Here is a 17,103-nt window from a genome sequence, read left to right on the forward strand (position 1 = left end):
ATAACGCAAGGGCTTCTGGGAAAAATTACTTCAACCAATAAACATGCTCCTTCTAAGCATGCAAGCTCCTCCCCAGAAATTCAAAGGGGTTGAACTCCTAGGAAAGACCAGAACTAGAGAATTGTTAAGTACCGACTTAGCCCTTAGTAAGAACCTAATATCTCATTATCTCATTAGCACTTAGTAAGAACCTAACAATAATCTTTACTATTTTCACACCTACTCCAGTTTTTCACCTTACACCCTACTGGAACAACCTCTTTTTGTCTAGGATAAACCTCTGTTCCAGTTAATTTTTGATAATGATCACAAAACGTTTTCCTAAAATAGGTTTCAATATATTATTCTACTGCCTAAGAAACGACTGGCTCCTTGATTCAAATCAAATCTACTCACATTCTTTTTTATGGAAAATAATCTGTGCCTTTTATTAGTGGCCCTCTGAAACAGCTAAATCTTAAGATTTCCATTGCTTGCATTACCATCCTTCCTCTCTCTCTCTCTCTCTCTCTCTCTCTCTCTCTCTCTCTCTCTCTCTCTCTCTGTGAATGTTTTCCCGCTTCTTCTCTGTCAATTCAAATATGACCCTATCATTACACCCTAATTATTACCTCTTTCATTACGTCTTTTCTGATTAAACACTACTAACTCTTCCATTTCCCATCTATTGGACTCTGCAGTTGTGTATAGAAGTTACACAGAAATTTGCCAAGAGTTGGCCATAACATCAACTTATGTAGGTCACATCCTCGAACTTATAGGTAAGCTGATCATGTAGTAGGGAAGGAGGCTTCTATTTCTGTAAAGTCTCTTACTTTACTGGAATACCTGGAACAGTGTGAGGTACTATGATACTTGTTGACTCAATGACAGATTAACTGAGAGGCACTTTGACACTGATTAGTTATTGAGGAGTAGAGTACAAAGCATGAGGTCCTGAAGGTTAGGACCATTAAATTCTCTTCTTGGCTGTTCACTAAACTAGCTGTGAGACCATAGGCAAGTTAGTTGACTTCTCTGAGGTGCACCTTCCCTACATCTTAAATGAATAGTTTTACTAGATTATCTCTGAAATCACTTCCAGCTCTAAAATTCCAATTCTAATTCCACCCAGGATTGCAGTGATAAGTAAATAAGCAAATCTAAAATGTAATTTTAAAAGTAACAATCAATATTGATGGTTCAAAATAACTTAATAGAAAATACCTCTGAATCCCAACGTGACTCTTCTTCCTCTTCCAATCTTAATGTTGATATTGTGGCTATAAAATATATGTAAATAACCACAAGAAAAATTGTAATATATGCTATTGAACATATTAAAACTATTTAAATATCTCTACTCATAATTGCTTCAGGAAAAATTAAATGAAAATGACAAGAGACAAAAAATCCCAGGAGACACAGTTAGATTAAGAGAGCAACATTTGGATTTAGGGCTTATGGACAAAGTAGGGTTTTTCAAAAATAGAAGTTAGGAGATAAGTGGTAATTTTATGTTTACGTTTATAGAACATATGCTATAGTTTATAGAACTTTTTTTTTCAAAAATAGACCACATTTAATAATTTATAATGGCATTTTATCAAAAGAAAAGTTTTGTAAGAATATTCTACAACTTGAGGCGAACCACATTATGGTAGATAGATGGCCAGTTTGGAATTAGACAGTCTTGGGTTTAATTTCTATTGCTGATATTTTGGTTGTTTGACCATGGGCAAGACATTGAACTTCTTAGCCCTTAGGCCACTCTGGGAGACTCTATGCTATGGAACAGTAGTAATGGATTTGACAAGTGCTCTGTCAAAACAAGCTTACTTTTTCTCTCAGCACATTTCTCTTGTAGCTGATCAGGAATATTTGGAATTTCATGAGATATTTGTTTAACAGTATCATTCTTAACTAAAACATCATTTTCCTTTGCTTCCTCTTCTGAGTCTGTTGGATATTCCTATAATTAATGAGAATGAGATGTACAATGTCCCCAGATTTATTCATAAATGCATGGCTAGCACAAATTATGTAAACCTGTCTGCCATACTGCACATGCCAGAAGGTGATGGCTCTAGCAATGAAATCATGCAAAGAATTCAATGTGTTCAATCGCTTATTTTAGACATTTAGTTTACAGAAACTCTTTTCTATAAGTATGAGTTTAGCACAGCACATATACTGATGAATGTTTTGATTATTACTTCAACAAATTCAAATAGTAATAATGGATAAAAATAATAGGATACATAGCTCTTGTTTTCAAGTTATATTAATCTAAAAGGGAAGATAAGATACCATATGACTGGAGGGAAGAGACATAACATCTTGACCATGTTGACTGAATTCTCCCCCCCCCTTTCTCTTTCCTCTTCTGTCACTTTATCTTCATAATTTTTGATTTGTCCTTCATTTTGCCTGCTTTATAATTCTTCTTCTTTCTGAGAGCTCACACATAAATTGTTTGGATCCATCAATGTTTTAACTTTGTGTAAATTTCCCTGAATTTTCTTGTGATGTGACTTCCATTTCTAGAATCCTTCTCATTTCCATGAAGAGGTTATGAGCATAAGAGAAAAGGACAGAGGATGAACACATAGGGGAAAAATATAAGAACACCACCAAATATAATTACCTTTATGTCCAGAAGAGTAGACTTCATCAGGGAAGACTGTGAAAAGCAAGCAGGTGAGGGATGGACAGCATGAGAGCAATGGGCTTGGGATGAAGACTTAGAGAAAGAATCTGTTAAATCTTTTTCATTGTCTGGCTGATTGTCTCTAAGAAAAGCTGTATCTTCTGTATTGACAGTGCGACTCCCTTCTCCTCCTATATTAAAAATGAATAAAAAATACATGAACAAATCTATCATTTTAAGGTAAGCAATAATAATATAAGAGTAGAAATTCTTCAAATAACTTACTGATTTTTGTAATTTGATGAGCAGCATTTAAAACTTTGGCTAAGTTCAATTTTGGGAGTTTCTGCCAAAAAAGTGGTAAGAATAATGAGTATCAATACTAACTTAATTTAATGTAATTTAATTTTAATTTAAAAGTTCACATTTGCTATTGTGATGTATTTAATCTGATCATGATATAGAAAATAAAACTCTTCTGGACTATTTAGTTCACCAAAACTTATACATTAACATTTTGTTTATGACAGTTGAAATTTTAGAAATTTAATATTTAATGTAAATCATTACTGATAACAAAGAATTTTATCTTAAGTCTTTCATTTTAGATTCTTTAGATGTTTTGGAATAGTAAAAAAAAAAGATAGTATGTTACTTTTTTTTAAAAAAGGGAGAGACACATCTGCGTAAAAGTCTCAAAACTGAGGAAACTAGGGAAATGTTGATGTCAGAGTTCCTTTTTCTAGGTCTGGTTGTTGGGTTCATTCATTCTATTCCTTCACCAAGAAAAAATCAAAACCTCCTGCTTGCAAGAGGCTACTATATTGAAAAGAAAGGGCATAAGAACTTTAGTCACATAAGATCCTTAATGCCTTCATTATATAAACTTCTAACTGTGTTATATTGCTTGAACTTTTTTGTGTTTTATATATGTACTTTGAAGGAGTGGACTTTATTCTGTAAAAATTATCAGGATCTAGGAAAAGCTGTTGCAGTCTAATGATGGATATTATATTCTTTACAAGCATGATGTACATCTGATGAAAAAATACATTTAAAACAGATACATTTAAAACAGAAGTCTTGTGTGTCTGTGTGTGTGTGTGTGTGTGTGTGTGTGTGTGTGTGTGTGTGTATGTGTGTATGTGTGGGTATGTTATAGATCTCTGGCAGTTTTGTAAAACTTATGGAAGATTATTCAAAAATATTTTAAGTGCATAAAATAAAAATGTAAGTTTAAATAGGAAATGAATTAAAAATCAGAAAATCACCTATTGTTAATGAGGTCACTACAAATTTATGATATATAACCTCAACCAAATCCTCACTACTTCCAGGCCTACCATGCCTCCTTTATCAATTGACTATCCTACTTTCCACGGCAGCTCTTCCATACTTTTTCATTGTCTCTCAAACCTTCCATGTTTTCCTTCTCCCCCATACTTTCTATTGATTAATTTGCTTCATATTTTACTAAAAAAATTTGAGACATCTGGCATGAGCTCCTTCATCTCTCCTCTTCCACATCTCCTATCATTCCGATGCCTTCTGCCAATATTTCCTTGATCCCTACCTTCCATGATGAAGTAGCTTTACTCCTTACCAAGGTTGAGCTTTCTACTTGTTCAGGTGCTCCTGTGCCATCCCATCTCCTCCAATAGATTTGCCTCCTCTCTCATACCAACTCATTTATTTTAAATTTCTGCAATCTACTAGATCATTCTATCTCTCTTACAAAAAATGTCCATATTGACCATGTGCTGAAAATCTTCCCTAGATTCTTCAATCCTTGCTTCAATCCCCTCTGTTCTTTGTAATACTCTAAGTCACTGCCACCACAATATATCACCTTTTTACTGCAAGCAGCCAGAAGTGTAACCTAGTAAACATTATCAAAATAGACTTTTCAAGAATGTCTAAAGAAAAGGGACTATGAGATTAGAACCCATTATTTACAAAAGAAAAAAATTGTGTCACAAACTCCAAAATATATACCAGAAATAAAAGGAAGGAAATGGATATTTGGACAAAAATAATGGTTAGAGCACTAAGGCTGTAGTCACAAAGATCTGAGTTCAATTTCTGTTTCAGAGACTTATTAACTATGTGACCCTGCACCCATCCCAATTAACAGATGTTTGCTTCAGTTTCCTCATCTGTAGAATGGTAAAACAGAGGTAACAGTACTTACCTCTGAGGTCTGTTGTGTGAATCAAATGTAATGTGCTTAGTATAGTGTCTAGCATGGGGTAAGTGCTAAATAAACATCTATTATTTATTAATTTTATATAGACCATTAATAATCCAACAGATTCACCATGAAGAAAAATGATTATCAACTCATATTTTTGTGTGTAAGTTACTCTATTAGGAGACAAAAAAAAGATGCTCTTTTCCCAAGGAGTTATAAAATATTTACACCAATAACTAAACATAAAACAGTGTGGAAAATATGTTATTAATAGTCATCAAAAGATAGAGAGCTTACTTCCATAGAAGAAGGGAGAAAGACATGGGATAAAGGAAGATTAGTCTATAATTTACAGGGTCAACAGGTAAATGATACAGAAAGACATTTTAGAAAGAAGAAACTCTTGGAGGTTCAAAAATATAAAGCATATTCAGACAATAAAATTTCTATGGTGCTTAGGATTTCTTTAGGCAAACAGTGAAAGGTAAGATCTGTAAGTAAGATTTATACCTCATACTCTACAGTATAATAAACTCTACTAATAGTAATTAATTAATTATTTTTGATGAGGCAAATGCAATTGGGTTTAAGTGAATTGCCCAAGTTCACACAGCTATTATATGTTAAGAGTCTGGGAACTCAGGTCTTCCTTATTCCAGGGCCACTCCTCTAACCACTCATCCATATAACTGTCTGTATTAATTTAAATATTTAAAATTAAAACCTGTAATAAATAGAATAAGATTTTTGATCCCCTATGCAAGATACACTTCATCAAACTGGAGTACTGGAGACAAAATCAATAGGTTTGACTATACAGAGATCTGTATATTCAATATGCAATACATACATTCATCCCTCAATATTTATGTGCTTTAACTTTTACAACTTCAAGCATTTATGTGATGTAGTTTATAACCACATGTTCACTTTCATAATAACAACTTGGATGCACAGTAGAGAAAAAAATGAAAGCTACAATGCTGCAAATTTGTGGAATAGCTGATACCTACTATGCCCTTCAATGAACTCTACACATTCCATTGCCTATGCAAATTTATTTGTCGGCACTTAAAAGTCAAGGTTCCTATTGTTATTATGTTCCCAAAACCTAGTGTAAATCCTTTGAATAAGAACATTACTTAAATATATCCCATTATAAAAAGAATATTTAATAACATAGATTAGGACACACTGAAATGAGATTTTTTTTTCTTTTAAAGACAAATTTTAAACATAAACCTTACAAATCACACAACAATCAAAGTATAATCAGTTCTAGGATAATAAGATTATATAGCTTAGAAAAAATACATATTAAACAGTTTTATTATATATATGTATACACATACACACACATATAAATATATGTAGTATAAAATATATGTAATTCACAGTGTCAGGAATACCAATACAAGCAAAAGGAAAGAGTCAAAGATAAGTGGTTCACCAGGGGGCATGTCAGAAAATTACTTCAGATAGTAGGAGGCTGTTCGGTTTGAAATAGTATGATGACTCATCTCTAGTTAAAGATTATGAACTCTTTTCCATATGTTCAATGTATAGTTGACTCTCAAGTCATTTTCTAACAATGTTACTTCCATGACAAGTGAATCTAGACTGTATCTGATACATATCTCTAAATCTAGCAAAATACCTCAAAATGAAGAAATGAACGAATTAACTTCATGAAAAATGTTCCAAATTGTCCAAGACTCAGAGAAATTTAAAAATTAACACGTTTATTATATCAGCTAGAAGGTCAAAAATTGCAAAGAGGGAAGAATTCTGGGAATATGGAGGAGTCAGTTGGTAAATTTCAAGCTCTCCAGATTTTCCCCACAAATAGAACAACTTTTTGCCTCAGATCGAACAGATTGGTGAAAGATCAAGATGACTTGGAAAAGAAAAGGGGTTCTGATATAACTCAAGATGATCTAGAAAGATCCAAGCCTGAAGAGTAATCTGTTTGAACTGCAAAGACCTCCAGGGTAGTCCCACAGAAACATCAAGTGGGGACCCATCGGCTAGCTGGGTATAGCTGGAACCATAGAGACTTTTTGTCAAATTGAAGTTTTAATCCAGAAGACAATGAAAATCACCTGATTGGGAATGCCAGGCTCTATTGTGCTGCTGAAACAAGGCCCTGGGTGAGAGACATTGGGAAAAAACTAAAAATAAAATCCATCCAAGAAAAATAAGGAGATGGGAAAAAGTAAACCAACTAGAACAGGAGGTACAGAGTCTCAAAGATGAAATTAATTGAAAATTAGAATTGGGCAAAAGGAAGCCAGTGAAGCTATGAGAAACCAAGAAACAACAAAACAGATTGTAAAGAATGAGAAAATAATGGAACAGAATGTGAAACATCATATATGAAAAAGAAAATATGGGAGTAATTGGACTGCAGAAAGCTGTGACCAAAAAAAGGACTTGACAAAATAATGTAGGAAATAATCCAAGAATATTATCCTGGGGTGATAGAACATGAGGGGAAAGGAAAAATAGGAAAAATCCACTGAACACCACCTCAAAGAGATCATTTATAGAAAACACATGGAAATATTTCTACCAAATTTTGTAATCTCCAAATTAAAATGAAAATGTTTCAAGAAGGAAGAACAAATGATTCAAATATGCTGGAGTTATAATTAGAATTGTATAAGACTTAGTAACAGGTAAAATAAAGGATTGTACATTCTGGAATCAATCTATTCACCAAAAAAAAAAAAAAAAAAAAAAAAAAAAACCTAGGCCTGGGGTGAAAAATATCATATCCAGACAAATTACCTATAATTTTGAATGAGAAATATGGATATTAAATGAACTTGCAAATTTTCAGGACTTTCTATCAGCCAAACCTGAATTTAACAGAAAATTTAATATATAAGAGCCAATATCAAAGATCACTTTTAAGAAACTCAACATAGACAAACTGTTGAATCATCAAAAAATTATTTTTTTACATGGGAAACATAAACTATACGTCTAAGATTCACATCAACACTAGGGTAGCTCAAAAGAAAGATAGGCAGAGTTAAAGTGAAGGACAAGGTAAATCATGTTATACAAATGAGGTGTAGAATAAAAATAGGAACAGGCATTAGACCAAAGGGAAGAGGGCTCATAGTTCTGAAAACCTACTCACATTGGGAATGGGTTCAATAGGCAAACACTACATATACACTATGAAGAGTATAGCACCTTCCAAAATCTATAAAGAAATAAGGGCAGAAGGATGAGCAAATGAAGAAACAAAGGGTAAGGAATAAGACAAAGGAGGAATCCTTGAATGGGGAGGGGGAGGTTAAGTATTAGCAAGGCAAGTTATAGAGTAGAATATTAAAGAGTCAACAGGAATAGTTGTATGTATGTGGTGTGTGTGTATGTGTGGTGTATCTACATAAATATATCTTTTTTTAACTGTAGTTTGCTTTAGGGTAGGGGAGGGGATTCAAGGGGAAAAAATACGGAAAGTAAATAAGTTATACAGCAGACAACCAAAGAACAAAATACAAAGAAGTAAAAATAATGGAAATTCATGAAATATAATTTCTTCTACTAATAACGATATATATATACATATATCTATGTATATAGATATATGTGTATATATATATACAAATATCTATATCTATAACTATCTATCTATATCTATCTATCTATCTATACTTTCTTGATCTATTAATTCGTTGTTACATATTTTGAATCCTCGGAGGTTTTTCAAGGTCCATGACAATGTTCTCTTTTGTTTTGCTTTATTTTGTTTTGTATTCCTTTTGTTTTTTCTTACTCCATTTTTTACGATTTAAATTTTAAAATTAAATAAAATTTAAAAAATAAAATGCCATAGAAAAACAAACAAACAAACAAAAATAACTTCAAATAATGGGAAATCCTGTATACCACTAAGCGGACTGCACATTGATCCAGGTGTTTTAGAAAACCACATACAACACTCATAAATCTGATTGCATTACTGAGAATTCATCCTCAAAAGAGCAAAAGAAGGAAAATAGGATCTATATTGACAAAAATATGGAAGTCACCTGTGTAATCAACATTAAGGGAACATTATGGAACAAATCACAGATTTGGATCTAGAAAGCACCTTGAATATCATCTAGGAAACAAAGATTTTTAAAATGTCATTCATTTTAGAGTGGCAGTCATAAGATATGAAGCCTAGTCCTCTACTCCAAATCTAAGATTCTTTTCAGTGCATTGATAAACACAAAGGTACAAGGAAATATGGAGAGACATAGAAATATTAGCAGAAGGTAAATTTTATAAAAGTTTATTTCATTTAGTTTTTCAGAAAAAAAAAAAAAACAACAAACAAAAAAAATAAGCTAGAAGTGGGGAACTTGAAAGAAAACTTGAAACAGAATAAAAGCTTATATGCTTTAGAATCATTTGGGTTCATTTAACTCCATGTGGATCTTTAGTGTTAAATACTAGAGAAATTGTATACTATTGTTTGCAATTTTTTAAAATAAAGCAAAACATCCTCCAAACAGAAAAAATTAATAAAGAAACTTTACCTTTGTATCAAAATCCAGTTCATCATCTGTGCTTAGCCAAGCCTTATCAGATCCTGTATTGTCAGAGAATCTTTCAAAAAAAAATAACCCAAAATTAGTACATTTCCAGAAATCAGTCATCAACAATTGCTGTTCAGTTGTTGCTTTGCCACCAAATGATACATTACAAAGGACGTGTTAATTGATCAGGGTATTATCAATGATTCCTATTCCAAGATTTATTTTGACTAAGAAGAAAATAATGTAGAAACTATCAGTCAGTCTGTCCTCCAGAACAAGATTATTTTTAATTTTTACACTCTTCTAAAGTTGACAAATGAACACAATGGGACATTATAAAACACAGAACCAACAAAACCCTGGAAATTGTAACATGTCACTTCTCCAAGCCTTCCCTACTTGGTTCTGAGAAACTTTCACTGACTTATTTTTTCTTACCCCCCCAACTGGTTTCAGCATCTGACTTTGTGATCCCATTTGTTTTTTTTTGCCAAAGGTACCAAAATGACTTGCCATTTCTTTCCCCAGTTCATTTCACAGATGAGGAAACTGAGGCAAATAGGATTAAGTGAGACTTGCCTGGAGTCACAAGATAATAAGTATGTGATCCAGATTATAATTCATAAATATGAGTCTTCTTGATTCCAAGCCCAGGATAGCACCCACTACTTTTCCTAACTGCCCTTCAGATATGCGAGTAGGTCATACTTTCCAAAATGTATGACTCAGAAAAGTTTTAAGCATTTATCTTCCTTGCTAGATACAAATTTTACACCTGCTGTGGTAATCTGCCTTCAAAGAATTGCAACTCACTTGGGGTGGAAGGGGAGGGTAGTTGGGTCTAGAATTCAAGGAGGATGGGGTATATCACTTATGATGGACTGGTGCAGGGAACTTCCAGACAGGAAATAATGTAGATGGACAACTGTTGTGTCTGAGTTGCTGGGGGACACTTGCTGAAAATGACAAAGGATGAATCCATTCTATCTTTATTCCCATTCCCACTCCTTGTCCACTGACCCTAAGGTTCTCTTCCCAGCTCTTTAGGATCTATTAGCATCAAGACATCTTCCCCCCCCTTTTTTTTTAAAGCTCTATTTCCTTGCTAGCATCCCTGATTTCCTTTTCCTTCTCCTTAAAAGTGCCCACAGATTTTTCTTGTTTTGTCTTGTTTTTTTTCTTTTTCTTCTCTTCTCAGTTGTATTCCTTCTCTTTTTTTCTTATAGTCTTCATTTTGTCTTTGTTATGTCGTCCTCCATCTTTTCAAATCCTCCTTGGACTCAGCTCCTTTTTTTCCTTTAGCTGGAATCTTTCTCCTTCAAGTCACTTCAATTTCTCCTGAAATTCAAGACTCCTGAATTTTATTAACTTTCAATCTCTATTTTCCAAGTTCTTAAGGCTTCAAAAATCATATTCGCATTTGCTTTTCCTTAAATTCAGATCTAAAAGAGGTCATTCTGTCCCCATTAATAGGAATAATGTAAATTTTGCAATATGTCCATCAGCCATAATCCCATGCAAAAGGAGATCAGTTTCCTGGGACTGTCTTGTTAGAATATCTAAGACTGACTCAATCATCAAGGCAATTTACAGGAGAATTTGTTCTTACCCAGCCCCTTTCCTACCCACTCCCTAACTCCTTGCTAATGGTGTCTTTACTCCCTAGGTCAAGTCCTTATTTCCCTCTCGCTCTTCCCTCTGATTTTAAAAAGCCATGTTACTTGAAGTATCTTGCTTTATGATTTATATGATTTAGCCCATACGCTGTTTCACATTAACAAATGCCATTGTTTGTGATTGTGATAAATATTTCGGATGAATTTGTCACATTAGGAACTGCTCTCCCAGCCTGGTACCTTGGTGCTTTATATATGTGGTACTTCTCTTCATTCTTTGGATAAAAATAGTTAGAAAGGTACGAAATGTTCAGCTTCTTGGTATCACAGGATTCTTCCCACCAACCTCCTGACACAATCACTCCCTGTTTTCCCTCTTTTAGGTTCTCTATTTATTTTTAATTTAAAAAAATCATTTCTACTAATACTTGATTCTACTTGATCATCTAGAAAGTGGAAAGGGTTTTTTCCCCTAGACTTTTCATCCCTTTTTGTAGTAAGACTAAGTCATTGACAGCAATAAAGAGCGCAGAATCTATAGGTCACTGAAAAATAAACATTCTGTGAAGTGGGAAAATAAGCTCACTAGAAGTGAGATACTTAGTCTTTGATCATTACTGCTAATGGCTTTTACAGTTAATGCTCTGCTACATCTGTTTGCTTTTATAGCATCTCTAGAGAAATTGTTTTTTAAAAAAGGTTTACCACTTCTTATGATACAATGCCAGTTTGCCCACATGTCTCTTAACTGGGAAAAAAATATTCCTGCTAAAGTCAAGAGTTTCAAGCAGAAAGTACTCACCAGACACTTTCTTCTTTTCTATTGCTTCTCTCCTTGCTGAGAATTTTCCAATACCATTTCTTGTCTTAACTTAGGATCCTGGTCCCAGTGACTAATTCCCACTCCATCTTGATAATTCCTTCAACTGAGCACTTAGATAAATTTCCACAAGTATAATATGATACATCTTTGCATTGCAGATGTGCCTCAAAAGGCTTGCTAGGAATTCATTCCAGGTGGCTACTATGTGGTGTGGCCATATGGAACATAGCGGTTCATTTTTTCATTCATTTATTAACTATTTGCTAATAGTTATATAAGGGCATTGTGGATAAGAAGTAAGAAGTGGGTAAAAATATTGTGGATTCAAATTCTTCCTTTGTCACATACTGATTTTGTAGCCCAAACAAGTCACTTAATCCTTCTGCATTCCCAGGCAACACTCAACACAGAGCAGTTGCCAATCTCATAAATAAGCATACATGCTTACACATACAGTGTGCATAAATACATATATGTATGTGTTTATATATTGGCATATTATTTGTATATTATGCGTATATACACATATATACATACATACACATAATAATGTACATATATAGATAAATGCATATACACTCGTACCAATTAGAGTTAAGTAAACCTAATTTTTTGAAAGATAAACATGGATTAATGTGATAGTGGAAATTGGTGAAATAAAAGATATAGCTTTTGGAGGCATAAGAGTCTGCTTTGCTCTTGATTGAAAAGCTCATGGAAGACTAGTTCAAGAGGATTAATTAAAAGAAATGTAAAACTGCTATGAACCATACCTGCTTATAGAGTCTTCTACAATACCATCTTCTGCTATTATAGAAAAAATTAAAATACAATTAAAATTTGATACATAAATAGAATATGAAAAGCATACTTTTAAAAAACTTCTATAAAGCGTAATATGAAAAGCATAATTCTAAAGCCATTGTATAGTGTACTTTTTGAGCAATAACAATATGATTTAAATGGAATTGCGTCAAATAAGATAAATGTAGTATTATTATCTTTTAGTAGAACGAGGTGGGTCTTAAAGTATTGGATATCTGTCAATGATCTGGTTACATTAACTGCTTCACACTGACAGAGCATGTTATCTCTTTCCCAAGACAGAAGGTAAATACCATTAATGGTGAATTTTCCCAAATGGAGTTACATCAGATTACCTCTAATGTCCAATTCCAAGTTTTTAAGTCCATCTTCTAATCGTTTTTTTAAAAGGGAAAATATTACTTAAAAATAAAGTTTCTAGACATTTCCCCTAAAGCATACATTTCAAAAATTATAAGGGCAAAAATAATGTGAAGAAAACAATTTGAAGACATTAGAACACTATTTTAATGTGAGTTACGGCTGTTACTAATCAGAAGAGAATAAAATACAAAAGAATTAAGTTATCAAAATGTGCATACCCTTTGACCGAGCAGTGCTACTATTGGGCTTATATCCCAAGGAAATGCAAAAGAATGGAAAGGGACCTGTATGTGCCAAAATGTTTGTGGCAGCCCTTTTCATAGTGGCTAGAAACTGGAAAATGAATGTATGTCCATCAATTGGAGAATGGTTGAGTAAATTATGGTATATGAATGTTATGGAATATTATTGTTCTATAAGAAATGACCAACTGGAGGAATACAGAGAGGCTTGGAGAGACTTATATCAACTGATGCTGAGTGAAACGAGTAGAACTAGGGGATCATTATACACTTCAACAATGATACTGTATGAGGATGTATTCTGATGGAAGTAAATATCTTCAACATAGAGAAGAGCTAATCCAATTCCAATTGATTCATGATGGACAGAATCAGCTACACCCAGAAAAGGAACACTGGGAAATGAGTGTAAACTGAGAGCAATGCTTTTTGTTTTGTTTTGTTTCTCTTCCCAGATTATTTTTATCTTGCGAATACAATCCTTCCTTTGCAACACCAACAACAAAATTCGGTTCTGCACACATATATTGTACCTAGGATATACTATAAGATATTTAATATGTATGGGAATGCCTGCCATCTAGGGGAGGGGGTGGAGGGAAGGAGGGGAAAAACTCGGAACAGAAAGGAGTACAAGGGATAATTTTGTAAAAAAAAAATTACCTATGCATATGTACTGTCAAAGAAAATATTATAATTATTAAAAATTAATTAAGAAAATAAATAAAAGAGGTATAAAAATAATTATGCCATCTCCATGTTATTGTCCAATAACTCTGCTCTTTTTTGTTTGTCTAATTAACAAACTTAATTTATAGTTACTTCAGAAACCTTTTTTTTTTCCGGCTTTGGGCCTAACTCTCTACCAAAACTTCTTACTCCAAAGTTATTAATGGTATCTTAACTGCTAAATCAGGTTAGATTGTTGTCAGTCTATCTTCTTGACCTTATCGCCTCAGATACTAGGTCATTATAAAAATCTCTTACTTCTTTGTTGCTTATCTCATGCTATTATCAGAATTTCATTGGGAAGTGGTCAGAATAGATTATACCATATTATCTTCACATTTTGACAGAGTTATTAGACCTACTGACCAAGGGATTATTGTTATTATTATATACCTAAATTTCAGCAAAGTACTTGACAAATTTCATGTCATCTTTGTGAACACAAACTCAAACACAAATTAGGAGTAAGTTTTTCAGAATTTGTTCAGAATTATTTTCTGAATTATGTATGTTCAGTATCTATATAGCTTCCAAAAAAAGCTAGAACAACCTGATATTTCATTAGAAGAGAGGTACTTTCTTCCAGAAGGAGTCTGGTTGACTTCTGCTTTTATTGGAAAACAAGTGAATTTTAAAAGGTTCTGTATTTCTCAGTCTATTTGTCTTTCTGGACCTTCAAATTGAAAATAACCAACTTTTAGTTTCCTGCTTCCCTTTTCTTAGTTATCAGTGCTGGCATGGTCTGTTCCTCATTAAAAAATGTGCACTCTACAATAAATATCATCACTTCTCTTCTTCATTCTCAAATTTACCTTTCTACTTTTATGATCTCATCCAATTTTACTTGGATTTTTGCAATTAATTACTACTTGGGTCTTTGGTCTATTCTACACAAAGCTGTCAAGTAATATTCTTAAGGCCATTTTCTGGCCTTCTCTGGCATACTGTATCATTTCAGGAGCAATCACTTCTATGTAATCTCCCTTTCACAATCGTTTTTATGCTCTCCCTTCACTTTTCTAACCTGAAGTTCTTTTTTTCTTCATTCATGCTGGCAATCTTTGGTATTACTCCAATGGTATAGATAGTTGGAATACATGTGCTAGTTTAATTTCTAGGAGAGAGAGATAGTCTATGCTTCTGGATATGAGCAATATTTGTCCTAATATGTGTATTCTGTGGGGGAAATTCTGGATATGAGCAATATTTGTCCTAATATGTGTATTCTGTGGGGGAAATTACTGAATGTCTAGCAATAAAGTAATGGGTTGTTTTTTTTTTTTTTTTTTTGCATCTCAGAAATTAGCAAAGTATACTGTACATAACTCAAGACAAGGTGGGCAGGGAACATCACCCTCAATCTATCAGTATCTAGAGCATCTAGACAAATGTAGACAAAACTCATGGGACCTGGGGGTAAGTAAATATTTATACATAATTATTTTTGTTATTATTTTACATTTGGTCTGTTTTCCTTTAAGAAAATTTCAGGGGAAAAAAAGCCATTTTTCAGGAAAAAAAATAGCTATTTTGTCTAAGTTGAATAAGTTTTGGGATGGATTGCGTCATGAACATAATAGTAGATGCTCTGTTACAAAAGTTGACAATATTTATAAGTACCCCTTTAAAATAAATCAACAAATAATTTTCCGGAAGACTAGTAAAATACAAATGAGAAAAAGAAGAGAGAGCTTATTAACAGATGACCTGAATGGAAACAGGGCAGGACAAAATTTAGAAAAAACAATCAAAATAATGTGGCTTTCAAAGAAAGTAAAGATAAGCAGTATGAACTAAGACATAAGTACAGTAGAATCCTACTGTCAAAGACCTCAGAAGCCAACATATCTTCATCTGTTAAATGTTTGATGCAAGTGATTCCTGCCTCTGCCACCCCCACCCTTTCCCTCTCAATCCACCACCTCCAGTTATTGGAAAAAACCATTTTCTTTAGTTTGTATTTTATCCTATGATCACCTCAGTTTAATATCCTTAATCTATGTAACTGGATTCTAACATGCAGCAAAGTGGCCATCAAAGATATTTCAAATTATATCCTGAGGATCTCAAACCCTAATGCAAGGAAAGGGGTCTTTAGTTGCTTTCTCTTCCTAGTTCCAAAATTCTAGCACCAACTTCTCCCATCTCTGTTTCTCACTTTCTGTTGCCTATTATTTTTCAACTTTTCTTTTAATCACTTTTGTCACTATTTACTGTCTTTAGCTTATAGAGTGTAACGTACAAAGGCAGGAACAGAAACAAGAAAATGCCTTTAGTAAGCAGATCTTTAAGGTTTTAAAAATGAATTTTATAATAATTTTTTTCATTTTTCATTTTGTCCGATAGATTTATCTGAAATAAATAAACCAAAAGGTTCAGAATAAGGGGATAAGAGAGACCAGTGAAGTTTGAGAGGCAGCCCTAGAATGAAGGTGCAAGCCTGAGTCCCAGATTGGTTGTGTGACTATGAACAAGGTACTTTTGGTGCTCTAGACAATTCTCTGTGACCCTGTTTCAATGAAATTACAGGTCTAGTCTGTATCAGCAAAAAGAATTGTGTGACATGGGCACTTTCATAGAAAAGTCATCTGTATAACCAGCTAATTAAACTGAAAAGTAGCTCATTCAATTTGCTCAAACTAAATACCATGCAAGGGCTGGATGCATATTAACAAAGACGATTCGTAGAGCCAATCCGTCACTCCACTTCATACATAGCTATTTCTCTTCTCTCTTTGTGCAATGAATTTCCCTCTCTCCTTCCAATACCACGTCTCTTCCTTATTTTTTTCCTGCTCAGACAAGCCTTCAGTGATGCTGCTTATATAAGGCTCTGTGAGTAGGACTAGGACTTTATGCAATTTCTTACCTTTTTGATGGTAGATTTTAATCCAGACCCCATGATCTAGCCCTCATTTCTCCAGCTCCTAAGTGCTATTTTTATTTTTTTAAAAAGAAACCTACCTATCTATAAAATATAATCTTACCTTCATGTCTCAATGGAATACTGTCTTTTATGCTTTGATTTGTGGATGAAAGATGTCTTGCAGATCCTTTCAGATTTTCTGTGGAACACTGATCAGATCGAAAAGGTCAATAAAATAATAAGCCCACTAATGAAAGCACTTCTGAATCTTTGTT

The 17,103-nt window shown here is 33.4% G+C and overlaps 1 protein-coding gene across 5 annotated transcripts in view; it reads right to left on the reverse strand.

The window, feature by feature from the left end:
- The window catches only part of LOC141544668 (uncharacterized), a 136,130-nt gene that overhangs the window by 82,624 nt on the left and 36,403 nt on the right, over positions 1-17,103 (reverse strand). For all 5 annotated transcript variants that reach the window (XR_012482752.1, XM_074271070.1, XM_074271072.1 and 2 more), the window contains 7 exons: positions 16,950-17,037; positions 12,577-12,610; positions 9,365-9,434; positions 2,915-2,975; positions 2,627-2,820; positions 1,819-1,951; positions 1,207-1,262 (listed from right to left, as the gene is read on the reverse strand). Coding sequence is in view for 4 of the 5 variants with exons in the window: in XM_074271070.1 (XP_074127171.1) it covers positions 1,207-1,262; positions 1,819-1,951; positions 2,627-2,820; positions 2,915-2,975; positions 9,365-9,434; positions 12,577-12,610; positions 16,950-17,037 (636 nt within the window). In the remaining variant the exon portion in view is untranslated. The remainder of the gene's footprint in view (positions 1-1,206; positions 1,263-1,818; positions 1,952-2,626; positions 2,821-2,914; positions 2,976-9,364; positions 9,435-12,576; positions 12,611-16,949; positions 17,038-17,103) is intronic.

This window comes from Sminthopsis crassicaudata, chromosome 5 (assembly GCF_048593235.1).
Source record: "Sminthopsis crassicaudata isolate SCR6 chromosome 5, ASM4859323v1, whole genome shotgun sequence".
NCBI lineage: Eukaryota > Metazoa > Chordata > Mammalia > Dasyuromorphia > Dasyuridae > Sminthopsis > Sminthopsis crassicaudata.